At 46.5% G+C, this 17,872-nt stretch overlaps 1 protein-coding gene across 1 annotated transcript in view; it reads right to left on the reverse strand.

The window, feature by feature from the left end:
- The window catches only part of LOC107219814 (roundabout homolog 2), a 213,955-nt gene that overhangs the window by 101,071 nt on the left and 95,012 nt on the right, over positions 1-17,872 (reverse strand). The window contains exon 2 of the mRNA XM_015658160.2: positions 12,183-12,491. Coding sequence (XP_015513646.2) covers positions 12,183-12,491 — 309 coding nt within the window. The remainder of the gene's footprint in view (positions 1-12,182; positions 12,492-17,872) is intronic.

Here is a 17,872-nt window from a genome sequence, read left to right on the forward strand (position 1 = left end):
GATTGATCTTCGATTCAAAACGTGTCGTCATATGTATACCCACGGACACGTGTCAATTAGCGTGAGAAGCGAATGCAAAAAAGCGTTATTAAAATTGAAAAGTAAAGAAGAGAGAAAAACAAAATCACCGCAGCGGAGAAAAATCAAACGGTGATAATCCAGCGAAACCTTGAGCACGCGTCAAAGTCGACGGTGGAATAAAAAATTCAAAATTAATTCCACCGACCCTTTCGTCGTCTTTGTTATACATTTAATCCCTTTCCATCTCTCTCTCTCTCTCTCTCTCTCTCTCACCTTTCGACTTCTCTCTTACTGCCCCGCTCTGTCGCGCAATCAGCGCGAATCACGCCGAGTAGCGTTCAGCGAGAGAAAGAGAGAGGGAAAAAACGAAACGGGGCCCAACATGTGCCGCGTAAAAAATCCTAGGGTTCCTCTATTAGTAGCCCGTCTCGACAATGGGGGTACAAGCGCGTAGTACGGGTGATGGTGCCAGAGGAAAAAATTAAACGGGGTGCGACAGATGTACGCACCACGTGCCACGCTATGATTCCTAGGCTCCCTCTCCAACGCCCCCCCCCCCCCCCCCCCGCCCCTCCCGCCTCTCGACACAATGTGCCCCGCGTAGTCGAAATGCATGGAAAAAATGTTAAATGGTCTAATTGAGCCGAGGGTGGAGGGGGAGGATGGATACCGGGTCGTTAGCCAGCGCACCGTGACTGGTACTTCCATGGCAGCAGATCCTGTTCTCGAAATTCGCATGTTCCCTTTAAGCCCGTGTCGTTTTTTTATTTATTTATTTTTTTGCATTTTTCGATTCAAGGGTAATTATACTTGTTTTATTTTAGGACATACTTAAGGGGCAATTTGGAAATATTTGCATAATATTCCGTTAACGATAGCATTCTCTGAGTGGTTTATTCCAGCCTGTGATATGTGACACTTTGCCTCAATTAGCGGAGAGGTATTTTTTGAATCTTCGAGGATGTTTGGAGATTATTTTCTCCGACGATTGAACACCCTGTATTTCAATTAGCGAATGTTGCTACATACATACTCACGTTGCTTGGGTATAAAAGATTCTAGGACTTTGATTTACGAAGAAGTATGGTTTTCGAATAATTGTTTACTACGGATCAAAGTCAAGCAAAATTACTTTCGGTTCGAGTAAAATCTTTGCCAAATATAATAATGATAATTTGTCATCACAAAGTACACAGATCGTAATGAATTATCAAAAATAAAAGAGATAGCAGTTGTAAGAATTTTGCAGGACACAAGTAGATTCTCCGTAAATTTCGAGAACTTTTTGCAAAGGAGTCCCGAATTCTACTTTACGTCACGTCAAGTGTAGAGTAGAGGTCGATACGGTTTTGGGTCGCGGTTGGTTAACAAGTGACCCAGATATGTTACGGACTGTGGTTAATTTGAAACAATTTCCGAAAAACGGACGTTGCAAAGACGTCGGAGCTTAATCAAGCTAAGCCGCACTGCCAAGCTGGCAGAGTTGCGTTGCGCCGGGCCATAAGACGGGCTTGACTTTCCTTCTAACGAAGATTAAACAGCAACGGCATTATACCCATTACAACTTATTTACTCCAATTTATCTTCATTTCCATGAGGTATAATCCGTCTCCTCGGGTATGTGTCCATCCGTCCGTCATTGCCGCGTTCCGCAGTCGCAATCGCGTTTATTTCAGGCCGATGCGGCATTCTTTATCCGTATTCAGATCGCTCTCCCCGCCGAGTGTTGAATATGCATCGAATCTCCGATTTAATTCCTCCCGGAATCCAGTTCTTTGTTCTCCGGGCGGAATCGCGGACGTTTCAACGTTGTTAAAAATCCGCAGGCTTACAGCGAGCCTGCATGTAGGTAATGACGAGGCCAGGGAGGGAGGATTCCAAGTGCGCGGTACGTATACCCAACGCGAGTTTGTATAATCGGCCGAAAGCTTCGCGGAGATCGGCGCCGATTGAATTGGTAAAATCAAAATCCTAAATTCAAATATCGCACTTGAAATAATCGCGACCTCCCGGGTTTCAAGGGTGCGGCAGGGGCGGGGAAGGGGCACAAATAAGAGGAACCCGGAGCTGTTTGTTGCGTAAGAGCCTCGAGCAACAATGCGAACCCTCGTGCAAGGGTGACGCCGGTGCTTCGGCCCCCTTCCCCAAAATTATTCTAATGACTCGCGAGGGGCGGAAGAGCCTCCGGGCGTCTCTAAATAGCCGACGGTATTGCCGCGAAAACATTTGTTTCAAATCTAGCGAGGGATTGAATTTGGGATAACACGATTTTCCGTTTTTTTGGCAAGCTTGCGGGCAAATTTTACGCATTAACGAATTTGCAGGTTGTTTCGAAACGTACGGCCGGTAGAATGCACCTACGTCTCGTCGTCCGTTAGTCGGGTCGAAATCAATCATGCAGGAACTTGGCGACGTTATCTACAGCATGCAGAGAAAATTTGCATAGATATCTGATACCGTCGTGTAATAATTAACCTTGGAGCTGCTTGGAGACGTAAAATAAAATGGTTCGCGTACAGAAACTGTCTCGCGTGTTTCGTTGGTATACGGAGGTGTATTATTTTTAATTGCGCCTACGACTTTGTAATTAGGAAAATCAATAACACCGTCTTGTCCCCGAAGCCTGCTGTTACCACCGTCCCAGCTCGCTCGATCAATTCGCCCAGTTTTTCCCTCCCCGAGCCTCGTTCTCTCGTATTTCTCCCTCTCCTCCGGAGCGCATTGTAAAAATCCATCACTTCGAGTATCTAATTGCCCAGTTAATTGTTACTGAACAGCTCAATTGGCTTTTTGGTAAGAACCCTAACAATGCTCAATGTCTTGCAATTAATCGAGGATAAAATTCCCCGGGAATGATATTAATCATAACGAGCCACCGCTGCAGTTCCTTCCCGTCGAAACGAAACTAATGTAAGCCTTATTCGAGCGATCCTCGGCATCGTTCACGCATAGAAATCAGTCCCTATGTGCATTGCAGATTTATGCCTGACGATTATATAGCTCATGAGCATTAAATCCCGCGTCTGCAACTGCTCAGATAATTTTTATGCCTCGTTAAAAAATTGTATCACCGCGCCTGCGTGGCAATTGCGTAAAATTAAATAAGCGGACAGCTGGGTTTGAAGAACGACCAGATACTAAAGTCATTTCATTCGTCAATTAGACTCAATCAGCTTCGCCGGCTTTTTTTATCAAAATCTCAATCCAACCCACAAACCGATCTCGGTTTAGTAAATTCTTTCAAGTAAAGTTAAGATGAAGTTCATCAGTGCTAATGTGTAAATAAAGCCTCAGGTTCACGATGATCGCAACGAGCAGGGAATTTTTGCGATGAATTGATACCCGGTCCGCTTTGAGTTAATACCCCCAGCTGTATATTGCTCCGGCCGATTTTCGTCGCGTATCATCAAGTTTCATTCGATTACACGAAGCTCTTACGGCTCGCGATATACGGGCTTTATTGTCAGCTCCGAGGTCAATTGTCGGACACGATGTATACACGCGTCCATTACACGCGTATAAACGACCTAATTTCATTTACAAAGCCTTTTGATTGACGACAGACCCTGTACAATTGATGCAGTTTAAGAACCGCCGGCTATACACCGCCGTTATATCGTATAAAGCATTGCGCAGAAGGGTACGGAGAGCTTACGCGGCTTGTTCTTACATTACATCCACGTACGAGGTTGGGTTAGGTGACTGGCATGATATTCTCCATCAGCCTAATCTGTAATCAGTAATACCGGCCGGGGTATGATTAAAAAGAGATTTTCTACCCGTTACTCACCCCCGTAGTTCCGTTTGCCAGCGACTCGTGGTACGAGCTTCCAAAAGATCAAGTTTCGTCCTTGATGACGGTGTACGAACATCGTGCGCTGCACGATTCGATCGCGTGACAGTCGTTTTCGAATATCGTTCCGAGCAAGCGGAAAGGAGGCCCCAATTCACGGATCAAGAGGTAAAATAAAAATCCGGGTACAATCCGAGGCACCACCGACTAGGTTCGCCAATTTCCCGGACAATCGCGGCGTCGCGGGTTCGCGTCGTATTTGAAATTTATCACTTTGCCCCGTGGAAGGACCTGATCCTCGTGAACTCCATGGGATCCGCGTACTCCTTTTACCAGCTCCAGCTACGCGGGGACAATTCACGCGGGGTTTCTGTATCTCGGTGAATTATTGCCGGAGCTTCGATTATCACGTGTGATTTCTCACAGCGATCCGGCTTTGCCGCCGTGCCGAGGGGCGAAACAATGCTGCAACCTCCAAGTTGGACGCTCGATCAGGTCGGTTTACTCGGCCAGTCCCGCAAAACGTTCACTCTCTCCGGCGTAGGAGCGCGGAAAAACCTCAAGAGGGAACTTCCACTTTTATTCACGGTCAAATCGACGCGGCGCGACGACGTCCGCGGTTCCGCAGGTCCGGTATCGGTCATCAATGCGCCATATTTCATGCCCTATCTGCTCGGCGCACCGAGCTACGCCTATGCCGGCTATCCTTGGTCCTGGAGGCGAGCACAGAGGGAGAGGGGCGCGGTATCACCTCATCCAGATGACTCTCCGATCGCGGGAAAGGAATGCGACGAAGAAATATCCCTAACGAGAATCTGAAAAATCATTTCAACGGCTGCGGCCGAGGCTCCGGCTGCGCGGTTTTAAAGTTTTTAAATTAACCGGTGGTAGCCTCGAGTCTCCGGCGACTGGATGTCTTGGGTAGAATTTACTGGCTCTAGACCGTGTGCTTCGCTTCTCGGGGAAGTCGCTAATTCGATTTATTCCCCGATCCGCGTGACGCTTCCGGCTGATTTTCTGTTCGTTTCTTTATTTTTCGATTCTTTTTCGGGATTGAAAAACGACGAGGCGAAAGAAGGGGGTGACATCGCTACAACGTGCGGCGAGGGATTACGAAATAGGATAAAGCGGGCGGCAAAAGTTAGGGGCAACCCGGGTCGTTGCGTGTCTGCAGTAAGAAGAAACTTCAAAGCGTTTCCTATATCAAAAACACCTGCCGCCCCGTAGAAGCTTAATATTTCCCGACCACACCGCACGTACGTACGTGGGGATTCGGATGGGCCATACTGTAAATCAAAACTCATCTGGAAATAAACTACTGGTTTTCTACCTCCTAAAACCACGCCGTGCGCGTGGAGTCACCACGTCCCCGGGTGTTTCCGTAGAAATAACAAGAAAATAAGACACGATAATCCCCCGTGGTAACTGACATGTGTATCAAATTACTTCGCTGATGCGGTAAGTTGTCATCGCGTGTGCTTCCGACCAGCGCGCATGCGCCGTACCGATAAATCTGAACCGCTCATTTAAATTCCAAAGATGCTGGAGGCGGCGAGGATAGGAGACTGCTACAGGCGAAAGGAGACACCAGGCATCAGCTGAGCAGGAGTCAACTACCTCACGCACCGTGAATAATACACACTTTTCAAGCGATGGACAACATTCTGAGTGCGAACATTCACAGAGTCCCGCCGTTAGGACAAACGGAATTGATACGGTCCATTTTACTCTTTATCGGTGCCTGTTGTAGGTTCACGAGTTTTTTTTTTTTGTTTTATGTCAGACTTTACAGTTTCTGGTAGCAATGTTCGTACTTATTTTAATGTGTTCCGTAATTTAGCACTGAGTGCTTGAACGAGGGTCGCGAGGTTACGGTTACCGTTTCAAATGCTGGCGGCAGCTTTCGAAGAAGCCGAGTAAAAAGAGGCATAGGTAATTGGCCGTTGGAGAATTTATTCGCGGGGGCAACGGGGAAAACGAATCCTTTCTCCGGTTTTGAGTGCGACTACGCGGGAGGGTAACTAACTTTACCTGCTTCTGCACCCTCGGAAAGAGCTGAAAGAAGCCTCGCAACGCGACGGACGTGGACGAGGAGGGTCTCAAGGATTCTTCGATACTCGCTGCGAGAGGATAATACTATCTGGAAAAGGATCGTCACTTAAAATATTCCTTCCGTTTCATCAAACACTTACCCCAGTGCTCTGTACCTGCCGACCGGCGGTGGTGCCCTATCGCTTACTAAACAGGCCCCTTCTCTGGGTCCGTGATACAGGCGTACGGATAGCGAGAGAAGCAAGGCTTTGATCAAACGGCGACGACGGTCGAACCGTAAAAGGCAACCAACCGACCGGTTAGGAAGACATCAATTATCGTAGCATCTCTATCGAGTAAAGGCTTTCTAGATCCGCAGATAAAGCATTTTGGTGTAGGAAACTTTTAGACGCCGAGCTCCCCTTCGAAAGAGTAGTTCTCGCTGTCAAACTACACGGCGTATACGCTTCGCGTCGTACAAAGGTGACGCGTTTATCTCCTCGACTAATGAACGAAGAGGTTGTATTATACTTTGCGACAAAGCCGCTGCATCCTTAAAAAAAATGGTCGCGTGCAGCGGTGCAATGAGACAACGAGGTGTGTTGTAACGACGATGACTATTCGTCGCGAGGCTCGTGCGGCACGAAGAGTAATGATCCCCTTTTCTCGCCGGCGAATAGTTGACAAATTTTGATGCTCGGACCCGTCGTCACGCTCGGCTCTATCCTCGCTGTTTCTCCGCATCCCCGGGTCGGTATTCAATTTCCTAAATTACGGGGCTGACGGAAGATCGCGTATTAAAACGGTGCTCACTTCGAACGTCTGTCCAGATTGCACGTTGCAAGGAAGGATACGTACAAGGAGAAGCGTAGAGGCGAGATACGAGAGAGCCAAAGTGCTTCTATCAAAAGTCAGACTCACCTTGCCAACCGAGGATCCCAACCTGCCCCGTCGAAACTATATCGGGCAAATTGAGCCTCATATTTTTCTCGTAAAACGTGAAACTCTTTGAAAAAGGATAATCTTCCAGGCGTCCCGATATTAAATCTTCCGTTGTTACCGAGATACTGCGCAACTTGTTTACACTTTGCTTCACAAAATCCGGTGTTACCTCTACGCTACTTCTTAAAAATTATTCCTAAAACAGTTTTCTCTGTTCGCTATATCGACGCCTATGGTGGAAGTAAACCAAGTTCGCCGTAAAGTATCTTGACGCAGCTCGAGATTCGAAGAGACAAGAAGCTGAGGTCGCAAGGCGGACCAGACTCCGGGTCGTTACCATTCGGTGGAGAGTTCGAAGGAGCTTAATTTTCCGCGCTCCTGAGCGCGTAATCTTAATTAGACGAACTCGTCTCTCGACTCGCCTCATCCTTGACTTGACCGCGTGCTTCGCAACTCTCGTGTATAGGTGTGCGTGCGCGTATATATCTCGACTCCGTGGTCCCTTACAGTAACTCATTAGTTGATGGACCTTTGTAGCTGGAACGGTTTACTTCGCCGAAGACGGGTATCGGTACACGAAACAAAAGCGGAACACACCGGCTGAGCCCAGCTTCGAGTGATTAGCTAATGGAGGTGAAATTCGCTTCCTCTGCATCAAGTCTAGTGCGAACAGCCCCGCTTCGACGAAACTCTCAAATTATCAGCCCCCGGCCACGGGGTGGAGAAAGGCGAGCGATGCTTTAACTCCGGCTCTTCTCTTCGCCCGGTATACCGCCGCCGTGTGGTAATGTTTAACCGTAAACCACGCTACCTCTAATTAAATTATTAAATCATCAAATTTCACGCTCCCCTCCCATACCCTTAGACACCGTCATCCAGACTTGATCATCGGTGAGGATTCGAAGGCCCGTTGCCGACGCTGGGTACACATATAGATCCATCAAAACATATACCTGTCAACGTTCGAATATATGACCTACCCTAATAAAAGCGCAAATCATCGGACCAACATGCTTTCTTTCGGCTTGAACATCATTGTTAGAGGTACCAAGACCGTTCTCTGTACATAACTATGTATATGATCGCGAGGATGTGTGTAAATATATATAATGTATATATATATATGTATACGTATATGCGCAGTCACTTTAAGGTATCGATAATCACATGTCATTAATATAATCGATTGACGGACGTTGATTACAAGGTTCGAAGCTGTGTTTCGAGTACTTGTTGTTTTTTGTTTTTTTTTTTTCATTCTCTTCTCTAGCCACGACTGTTTCGATCCCGGGTAGAAGATTAATTGGAGACTATTGAAACTGTGCCTGTTATATACTCAGTTGTAGTAACTCGGTATAATTTCGGGTCATTACGAGGATCTAGCACAGCTTCTTGCCGGGTAAATTCATCCGTTAGTCAAAACGATCAATTAATATTGTAGATCCTCCCTTCGAACACTCGCGGTCTCTGCCCGCATTCCCAGCTTATTTCGAGGAACGCAAAGCGTATAACCGGATTTTGTGCCGCCGAAACGGAGTTTGCCACCAAGTCGGAGAGTCGAACTTCGAAAGTATATTATAATGCGTGGCTTACTGTTTTAATGGGGCCGTATGTAGAGTAGGTGGCCGCTCCTATTGTCTTTAACTCAACTGAGACCGCAAAGGCAGCTCGGGGCGGACAGGCGTACAGCACAGCACAGCACAGCACAGCACCGCACCATCGGTCGGACACAACGCCATTGTTTCTAAACAGGACCTTCTTTCTTGTTCCTTGGACGGCCTAACATGGCTAGCGCGTATTTTATTCAAACTTTTTACTCCGCAAGGAACTTGTAACCGTATCCGCAGCCTGCGTAGTACTTGCACGCTCATGCTGTAGCTGACCAACCGAGCTTCTGCATTTTTATAAAAATATACACTTCGGTAACTGCAGGAGTCACCTCAGGAGTTTATTCATAGCCATTCGCTATGTGACCCGGGATTTTCTCGTAGCAAGAGTAGATCTTGCGACGTTCAAAGTACGAATCGATGTTGAAGTGATTTTTTAAAAAGACCGTTCACTTGTTGCTATCGCGTTTTTTCGAATAAGCATTTCACGTCCAACGTGGAGTATGGCAGATTTCGAAACGTGCCGCTTTGAAAGTGTATCTTATCCGGAGGCGTTGACAGTTAAGAGTATAACGTAGCACGGAGATATCGTGTGTCTTGTAAGACAAGCGTGAGGTATTATGCCTGAAATATTATATGCCTACGCTTGGATCTGGTAACCCAAGCCACTTACTCACGCACGAGCGCACCGCGCATTCACACTGGCACAAACACACCTTCGATATGTAATGCAAGTAGCTTCCTAGCTTCTGCTTCGGTACCTACCTTCGTCCTAAGGGTCACCGTCCTTGACGCTCGTTCAACACTCACGTAGCTCATACTCGACCTCGCAAGCGCGGCACCGCCTTTGCGAGCGGTACGTTTAACCAAAATCGCTGGATCAAGGGTCATCCTTGATCGCTGATCGGTTCAATTGTGTCTACCAAGAAATTAGCCACCATTGGAACTAACAATAAGCGCGTTCATCAGTTAAGAATTGGCTCCATCGTCAAAACTGCCGCCGACGCGGGTCGCATTGTATCCATTTCGACGAAGCACCTCCCGACTTTTCAAGTATCGTTCTTATCAGAAAAGTAACGATCGGAGTTCTCGGCGAACGCGTTCACGCTAAACAGAGTTCTAAATGTGAGAGTGTAGCACAGCGGTCTGTTGCTCCCCTACACCGTCCGTAAGCTAGGTACGATTCCGGGTTTGTTTGTTTGATCAGCTGAGTCGAAAGGTCCTTGTAGATGGGGTGAGGCTCGTAAATCAGAATTACGTGGATCCTCATTTGGTCTACGGACAGTTTACCGAGCTTTTGTAATGCACGGGAAGTTATGCGATGGTCATTGTAGCAAATATGCGATGAAAATACGGAGCGGCCAAACATGCTCGTCGTCGTTCCAAAGTTTGACTATGCAAAGAGGAGAGGAATGGGGGCAGGTAGGCGTCTGTAGTTTTGAAATATGCATCGACTACACGTATTGTGACTAGTTATCACGACGACGAAACGAATGGGCGACTGTAAACAAAGTCCGTATTACGGTAGTTCAGCTGTTATAGCTGAGATACGTGTCGGTTTTACGGCAGAACTATGGGTCCATCTCGTTCGGGTAGGTCGTCTGCAGTGTTACGTGTCCTACGATTGCGAGTGATTTATAGGTCGGTTAATATCCCCGCCTAGGTGCACATAAATATCTTCTAGTTCAGAGATAGTCGATTGTTTTGTTATTGCTGTCATTGCGCGATCGCTGAGGACTATCGACAGATTTATTATCAAAGCAATTAAAACTATGCGTGCATATCTACTATCCTCGCTTGTACGCGCGTATCCGTATACCCAGACGTAACAAGTCCGCTGCCGGTGCTGCTTGATCCAGTATGAGAAATCTTTGCCAATGACAGATTAATTTATTATACAGACTGGAGAGCTTACTAAGATAAGCTGTATTCTGTTTGAAATGTAGACCAAATATTTTAGTTACCGTGCCGTTTATTTGAGTTTCAGTCAAGTACCGAGGAAGCAAGTTTCTTTCTCGTACTGTCACGTGTGCAAAAGTTCTCTTGTATTTCCCTCCAAACTTCCGTACGTACATAACTTTGAGAAATTTGGACGTGGGTTATTTAATTTCCCAAATACCGCGCGTCACTTTCCCCTAGTTATTAATATTAACCGTGTGTGTACCATTCCATCTTCATCCCCGCTGATGAACCAAGTCGCCGATTTTCCATCCCTCTGAATTTCTTTCGAAAAGTAATTTCAATATGCCGAACAAACCGAAAGAAATATCGCATGCTACGGGCGGATCGTGGATGTCGCATAAAGCACGTAATATGTATGTTGGTACATGGCGCTCGAATCGATACAGAAAATATTGAAATAGCTACCTTGACTAAAACGAGTCCTGCGGCCGCTGGTTGCACCGTTAGTGGCTGGTAGACACGTGGGGAAGGTAATGGAAGAGAGATAAAATGAGGAAAAAACGGGGGAAAAGAAATTGATAAATTATTGCCGACGCGCGTAAAGTATGTTGCGGGACGGTGAGCACCAGATAGGAACTCGGGGCCACGCCTAGACGAGAAACAGTTCAAACTCTCGCCATTACGGTCGACGTTCGAGAGACGAAGCTGGCCGGGCCAAAGTGGCACTTCGTACAAGAGGGTCGGTCGCGTGGGCAAAGGTGTAGCAGGTCTGAAACAAAGCCGAACGTCGCGACGTCTGTGCCGCGAGACAAAGGGACACATCACGAATGGAGTCGTAAATCCCAAACGTGTCACGATTTTTATGCTCCTGCATTCCCCCTCACGAGAAATGCCACTTAGTTGCGCAAAACTGTTCGATTTAATTATTATACGTACCAAAGGCGAGTGGAGTATTATTTTAATTGGTGTAAAAGCCGCGAGAACGAAACGACACGGTTTTAAAAGCTCTATCCGATACACCCGCAGCTTCGTGTTCCACGTGGCGTTCGTGCGAGTTAGTTTAGCCCGGATAAGATAGCGAAGGTGTGCTGGAATTGTGCCGTTTGATAAGTAAGGGGATTGTAAACAAGCCGGTTAACCTTACGCCGTCCGCTAGGTGGTTCCAACAATTCCGTACTATCGTATCATAATTAATGCTAATTACCCTGGCGAGAGTTTTTACACCGGAATTATGCAACTTGGTGATAGCGGGACGTTCCGTTTGTTTTACTGACAATTAGATACGGTTTATGTATCTGGTTTATAAATCTGGCTAAAACGCCCCACGAAAATCACATTTGCCTCCGTTAAAAAGGATCGCGGCGATTTTATCGGTCTTATCTTAGATTTGCATTGCCAATCTAAAGCGTCAACAAGCATGTCCCAGGCCCGGACACTTTATTCGTCACTTTTTCCACATTACCGATCGGTGATCGGTGAACTGAAACCTTGGTAAAAATAACTACGACGCGACGCTGTCCTCTTAACGCAATGATGCGGCAGGGAAGGCGGACAGGATCGCGTTTTATTATGGCGATAAGTTAGGCGCCGCGAATGTCGTAATTGCATACTAAAGTAAACACACCTAGTAAATTAACCTAACCATGTACGGTACGCTATGAATCGTTTCTCTGACGAGGGTGGACCAGGCAATATCAATCTACTCGCGACCGTTAATTTCGTTATGTAACGTTGTACAGACTGGTCGCACCACGTTTCACCGGACCGCAATGTCCCTGCGATCTGGCCCGATCCATTGACCCGTTAATCCTGACTTACGATCATCGCCCGGCGTTAAATACGCCATATTTAGTGCACCGATAAAGGTTCAAGTTTTACGGTCTTACCTGCAACAGTCAGCGTGGCGTTCCTGCTGGTGACACTTCCGGCCTGGTTCTTAGCGACGCACCAATAGACGCCGCCGTCCTGTTCCTTTTTCCCGTGCATCACCTTCAGGAAGAACAGGGAACCTGCCGGTAGCAGGACCCTGTGGGACTTTGCGTCACCGGGTGACGTCCTGACGGGTTCCCCATCTTTGAACCATTCGATGACGGGTTCCGGTTTACCCTCTGCCTTGCAATTTAGGGTGACCGGCTCGTGTTTTGCCACTATTATGTCCGACGGGTGCTCCGTTATGCGGGGCGATCGATATTGCGCTGAAACAGAACGAGGAAGACGTTTACATGAGACAAAATGTTCGGACAGAGGAGGCAGTCTTGGTAGAAAACTCATTATCTCGAGTGTGGTTTTGCCTGCACGCCTCCGAGTATTACCTGCGACCATCGTCCGCGTCGAGGCCTTGACTCGGAGTGATTAATCAATCTCGTCGAGTTTACGGCAGTGACTGACAACGACCCCAGTGTCTAGACTTTGGTATTTTGTGGCTACTTGGTGTAGCCTGTAGATTGGCTTCGCGTCTCATCGCTCGACTCCGAGACCGAAAGGGGGAAGAAGCCCATAATCGTAAATCTTAAAACCGCGACCCTGGCATTGTCGCGACGAGATGCAAAGCCGTCTTCACGCTATTGATTCAGAATAGTCCGACGCCTCTCGAGACTCACCGAGACTTTGTTCGTTAATTCCGACATGACAGTAGGGACAGTGTTCCTCTTTGAAGGAGGAGCTTTCAGCCCGTTCGTTCGCCCGCTAATATTCAACGGTATTCAACGGGAAATAAAGTACCTACAACTTGCGTCAAGTGTTCAGGTTCCACGAAGGTCGAGGTCCTCCCCATCAACCATGAGTGCCCTTTGTCAACGTGGCAAGCCATCGAGCATCTTCATTCTCCTTGGATTCGCGAAAAGCAGTAAAGGCTGCTCAAAGTTCTAACCGACTGTTTCAAATCGGAATTCACACTGTCAAACAAACTGACTACAGTATCCCGTCACCGTGGTCGGTAATATAACCGTGGAACTCCGACGTTTCTTAAGCGAGTGACACATTGCAATTATCAACTCGGAGATGGTACGTTGCGAATCCAACACAGAAACTCGGTAACCGGTTTCGCGGTGTCGAAAAACTGTGATATAAAGTGAATAGGCAAACTCTGTGTATCAGGTGTAACAGGCCTATCATTGCGGGCGAATCGTTCCGCTCTGGCAGACGTGTTGTACCTGCTATTAGCCACGTTCAGACTGGAAATTTGTTATCCAGTAGCATGCTCACTCGTTGTACGTATCTAAACGATTTGTAATGAATGTTTCATTCCGTGTCTGCCAAGTTATGATTGGATCGGACAGTTGGGAGAGAACATGACGTCTGCATGCCACCTACACTTTACCAGTAAGGCATGGCAGCGTGAATTCTGTGTGATATATACATAGATATAGAAAATAACGACCGAGTGGAAAAACTTGCGCGCAATTTATGTCGTGGTGCGAGTTAAAAAAAAAAAAAAGAAAACAATTTTTTCGCCGAAGGAAGAATCGGGCCCGATTATTCGTTTCCTATATATATCTAAGCGAATCGACGAGACGATTTGGACGTATCGGTAATTAATTGGCGAGGCTGTACGATACAGCCTGGGATACGCATCGATCCGATTAATCGATACCCGACAAGTTTTCTTCAAAGCTATTACTCGAAATTAGTTTTCTTACGTGAATGAAGAGGTGGTGGAGGAGCAGGAGGAGAATGGGGGGTTGGAGAATCTAAACAAAAACTCTCCGCGGGAACCTTTGGGAATTATGATCAAAACGAAGTGGTTTCCAACCGAAGAAACGAGAGTTCAGATTGAATGGCTGAACTCGAAGGACGAGGACAGCGACGGCGGAGTTCCGACCGCGGTACCCACCACCATTCATCATCCATTACCTCCAAAAGATGGAAGACGACGTAAAGAAAGACAATTTCTTTTTACAGCTGCCACCGGCTGCCTGCACAGTTCAGTCCGGAAGTTATACAGGGACGAGTATAAAGCCAGAGCTCGAAGCAATAACCAGATTGAAACGCGGAGCGTATATTTGTCCCGGTTGATCTTCGCTCGGTGTAAAAAAAAAAAAATCAAAGATGAGACAAAGGCGCTCGTCGAAGAATCAATTCGGACAAATGAGTTGCGGGAGCGTTTAGGTGTGTCGGTATGCCGCGGTATTACGAATGATTGAATTTGCGCAAAAACAGACTCCGCGAGTGAGCGAAGGTGCAGGATTTGCTCGGCAGCGATTCATATTTTATCATCGCGAGCGGTGCAAGTAATTTGCATACGTGCTCGAGGCGAGCGAAAAGTAATTGAAAAAAGGAACGAGGTACGCGGGGCGCGTTGCGTAATGGGATTTAAGAGGGAGCGAGGTAACTCAGACTCGGCTTCCCAACAACGAGCAACCGATGCACCCGGCACCCGGATACCGGGAGCAATGGCAACATACCCCGCAGGACCAGCCAACGGATGATAAAATATGCCTCCCACCCACCCTTTCAAATAAAACTGGACGCGAACGAACGCGTACCCATGTTTTATGCATATCTCTGAATAAAATATGATTACAAAGTTCTTTTGATTCAACATATGTAGCCAAGCTTCTCTCAACTCTGACCGGCAACTGTGTTTACCATACTCAGGGATGCGCGGTAAGTGATTCCTGTACCTCCCCGGAGTAATTTTCGATTCAACCGACATTTTCGTATCAGAAACGTATCGTTGGGCTAGGCTAGTTGAGATTAAGATTGTTACCTTTCGTTTATAATCATTTCGCACAAACCGCGGCTAAGCCGAAACCTTGAGAATCATTTGTGGAGACTTTGATGAAGTTAATTTCATACTTTCACCTTTGCTACGCATTTATGCGTCAGCTTTTATTTGAAAACAGTCTGAACTCATTTACGTAGCATGGGTAGGTGGGTATAATTGACAGGATTCCAGTTCCCCGTGCGGGCTCGGATTGTTCTTTATTTTCCTCTCATTACATCGTTTCCGTTTGCAAGGTTATAATGAGTGTCTGCAGAGGGTGAACAACAGCAGTTGGAATGTCTATCTCTAATTCCTACAGAGCCATGGCCTGCCCGATTTATCGCCATTTCAATTCCCCGTTCCTTCGACATTCGCGCGTAGTTTGCACATGGAGTTATGAAACGTCGCCTCATCGTTAGAGACTTTGCATTCAACACTAATCCTGACAATTGCTCTCAGCTTTTAGAAGGCTGATCGATGTTTGAGAACAGATCTTGTCACACAGAAAAGCTGAAGGCGAGAACTTGTTAAACGAGAAAACTGGTGATAATAATTCCTCGGGCGCGAAGTTTAATCGAGAAATTTTTGTTCCGACACTTTTTAAACTGATCAGAAAGTTTAACAGAGAAATTCCTCTGCATGTAGAGAGGAGCTTGCGGGGAAGGCAGACAGCGCTGAATCCTCCGCTGCGGAACGTTTGAAGGTTGTTCGCGCGAGATGTGACGATGATTAATGAAAAGCAGATATCCGGACTACGCCGCTGACCGTGCCACACGTGATATACGAACTCATACTCAGCCTAGATCAATAAGATATTAATTAACCTAGTTAGCATAGCGGGGCGTCCGAAGGGACGAGATTCGCTTATACGGACGATAAAATTCAACCTTTCTCCTCTTCCAACAAAAGTCCTATCTGCAAATTTTCCCGTGCCCGTCGCAATCTCAACGATGAATACTAAATTTACGCTCCAAATCCGTACCGTTACATCAACGTCAAGAGTCGAAATTTTTGTCCGATAGACTCGCTAGAGCAGAAGCACACGAATATACGTATCTTGTACACAGTCGTGACCACATTGAAGTTACTATTTCAAACGTATACTATTTTTTCCTGAATGAATTACGCGGATTTTGTTCGATATGTTTGAGGAATAATTGATGCGGAGTATTTATATTACACTTTCAACTGTTAATATTATTTATGTTGATGATAATTTATGAAATTGTGTCAAGTTTTTGTCAACAGTTAAGAATTAAAGTATTTTTAATATTGAAGAAAGTCTCTCGAGTGGCAGAATGTGACTCTGTATACCTATACGTATTTGAAAATATTTTTCATTACGTATGAAATTCTTCCACGCCTAGTCGCGACGAATGAAGATTTAGTGGTCACAGATAAATTGTACATACATGTATCTGCAATAGATCATTTTTCGGGGCGTATTTCATTAATTCTTGAGGAAAGGATTTATTACGCTTCATCGTTGATTATAGGCGTACGTAACGCAGGATTAAAATTTTCTGAAAAGTGTAATACATACTTCGATTGTAGCATATATGAACGTACATATATCGAGTTTATAAACGAAAGCTAGAAATTTACTCGACAAAGAGTGTTATCTTGAAAAATGAGATTACAATTCAGTACAAAATTTGCAAGTTGTACAGAGAAGTGGGCGTGAATAGGGGCGTATAGATTTACACGGTCCCATTATAAGCCCGGTGCATTAAGATGATAATGAGCAGCACAATGTCAGGTTAGAGCGGATATAACCTGTATTTGAAACAGCGGTGAAAGGGTTAATTATAATTAGATGAGGGGCGCTTTATGCGAGACAATAGGCCCGGCCGCGGCGTGAAATAGCGAAACACGTTTCCGAGGATCACGATGAGGAAGATTTGATACGGCGACCAGTGCAAGCAGCTCCGGGGGGAGGGAGGGCGGAGACAGGCGGAGGCGAGTGGAAGACCCGAATTGAAAGGAATTTCGTGGGAGATTTTGGGATTTCGTTGAGAATTCAACGGCCGAGCCTAGCATTGAAATGGAAATTACGAAAGGTGCGGTAACGAATGGGTATACGGAATATATGTACAGCAGTGTATACGGGAACCGGGTCGCCGGGAGCTTGCCGCCGAAGCTACTCGATGGGCCGAAGAGCGAGAGAGAAAGAGAGAGAGAGAGAGATAGAGAGAGAGGGACGTAGAGTACCAGGTCGAATAAATTGAAAATTGGCCTCCGCACGATATGATTTACGAACGCGTTTCGGGGATTCCCAATTCGTGCGCGGTGCGAGAGACACGCGAGGTTAAAATCACGGGTGTCGGATGAACGTGGCGCAGAGCTCAACGCAGCAAGATCATTAGAGCCACGGTTGGTTCTCCGAACGTTTACACTCATCCTCGAGAGCATCTCGTGATAAAGACATTAGCGAGCCAACTGTACGGGGGATGAGAAACAAAGAAGGAACGATATTACGCACAATTCTTGATGGGTAAATTATTAGCCCGGAGCATTTCGCGATTCGAGATCGGTGATAGGGGAGTGATAAAATATCCCTGCGTGGCTTTGATAATCACCCGCGGCAATTGTAAGAGAAGATTATTATACGTCTTGCGGAGATCGTAATAATTTTTAATACCAAATTCTGAATTCTTCGGGACGCGAGTGTGGGTTTGTAGCCCGAGGAATCGAGAGCCTCGGAAAGACGCGGATTCGGACATAACATGCTTCTCCCGTTCAAGCGGTATGATCTCTTCGAAATCCCCCTAAGGACGAATTCTAAAGCACGTATGGTCCGAGAGCACGAGGCATCGCGAGGCCGCGGGATCCCTTGGCGAAAAATGAATTTCACGTTTCTTCGCTTCCAGG

This window comes from Neodiprion lecontei, chromosome 4 (genome assembly GCF_021901455.1).
Source record: "Neodiprion lecontei isolate iyNeoLeco1 chromosome 4, iyNeoLeco1.1, whole genome shotgun sequence".
Taxonomy (NCBI): domain Eukaryota; kingdom Metazoa; phylum Arthropoda; class Insecta; order Hymenoptera; family Diprionidae; genus Neodiprion; species Neodiprion lecontei.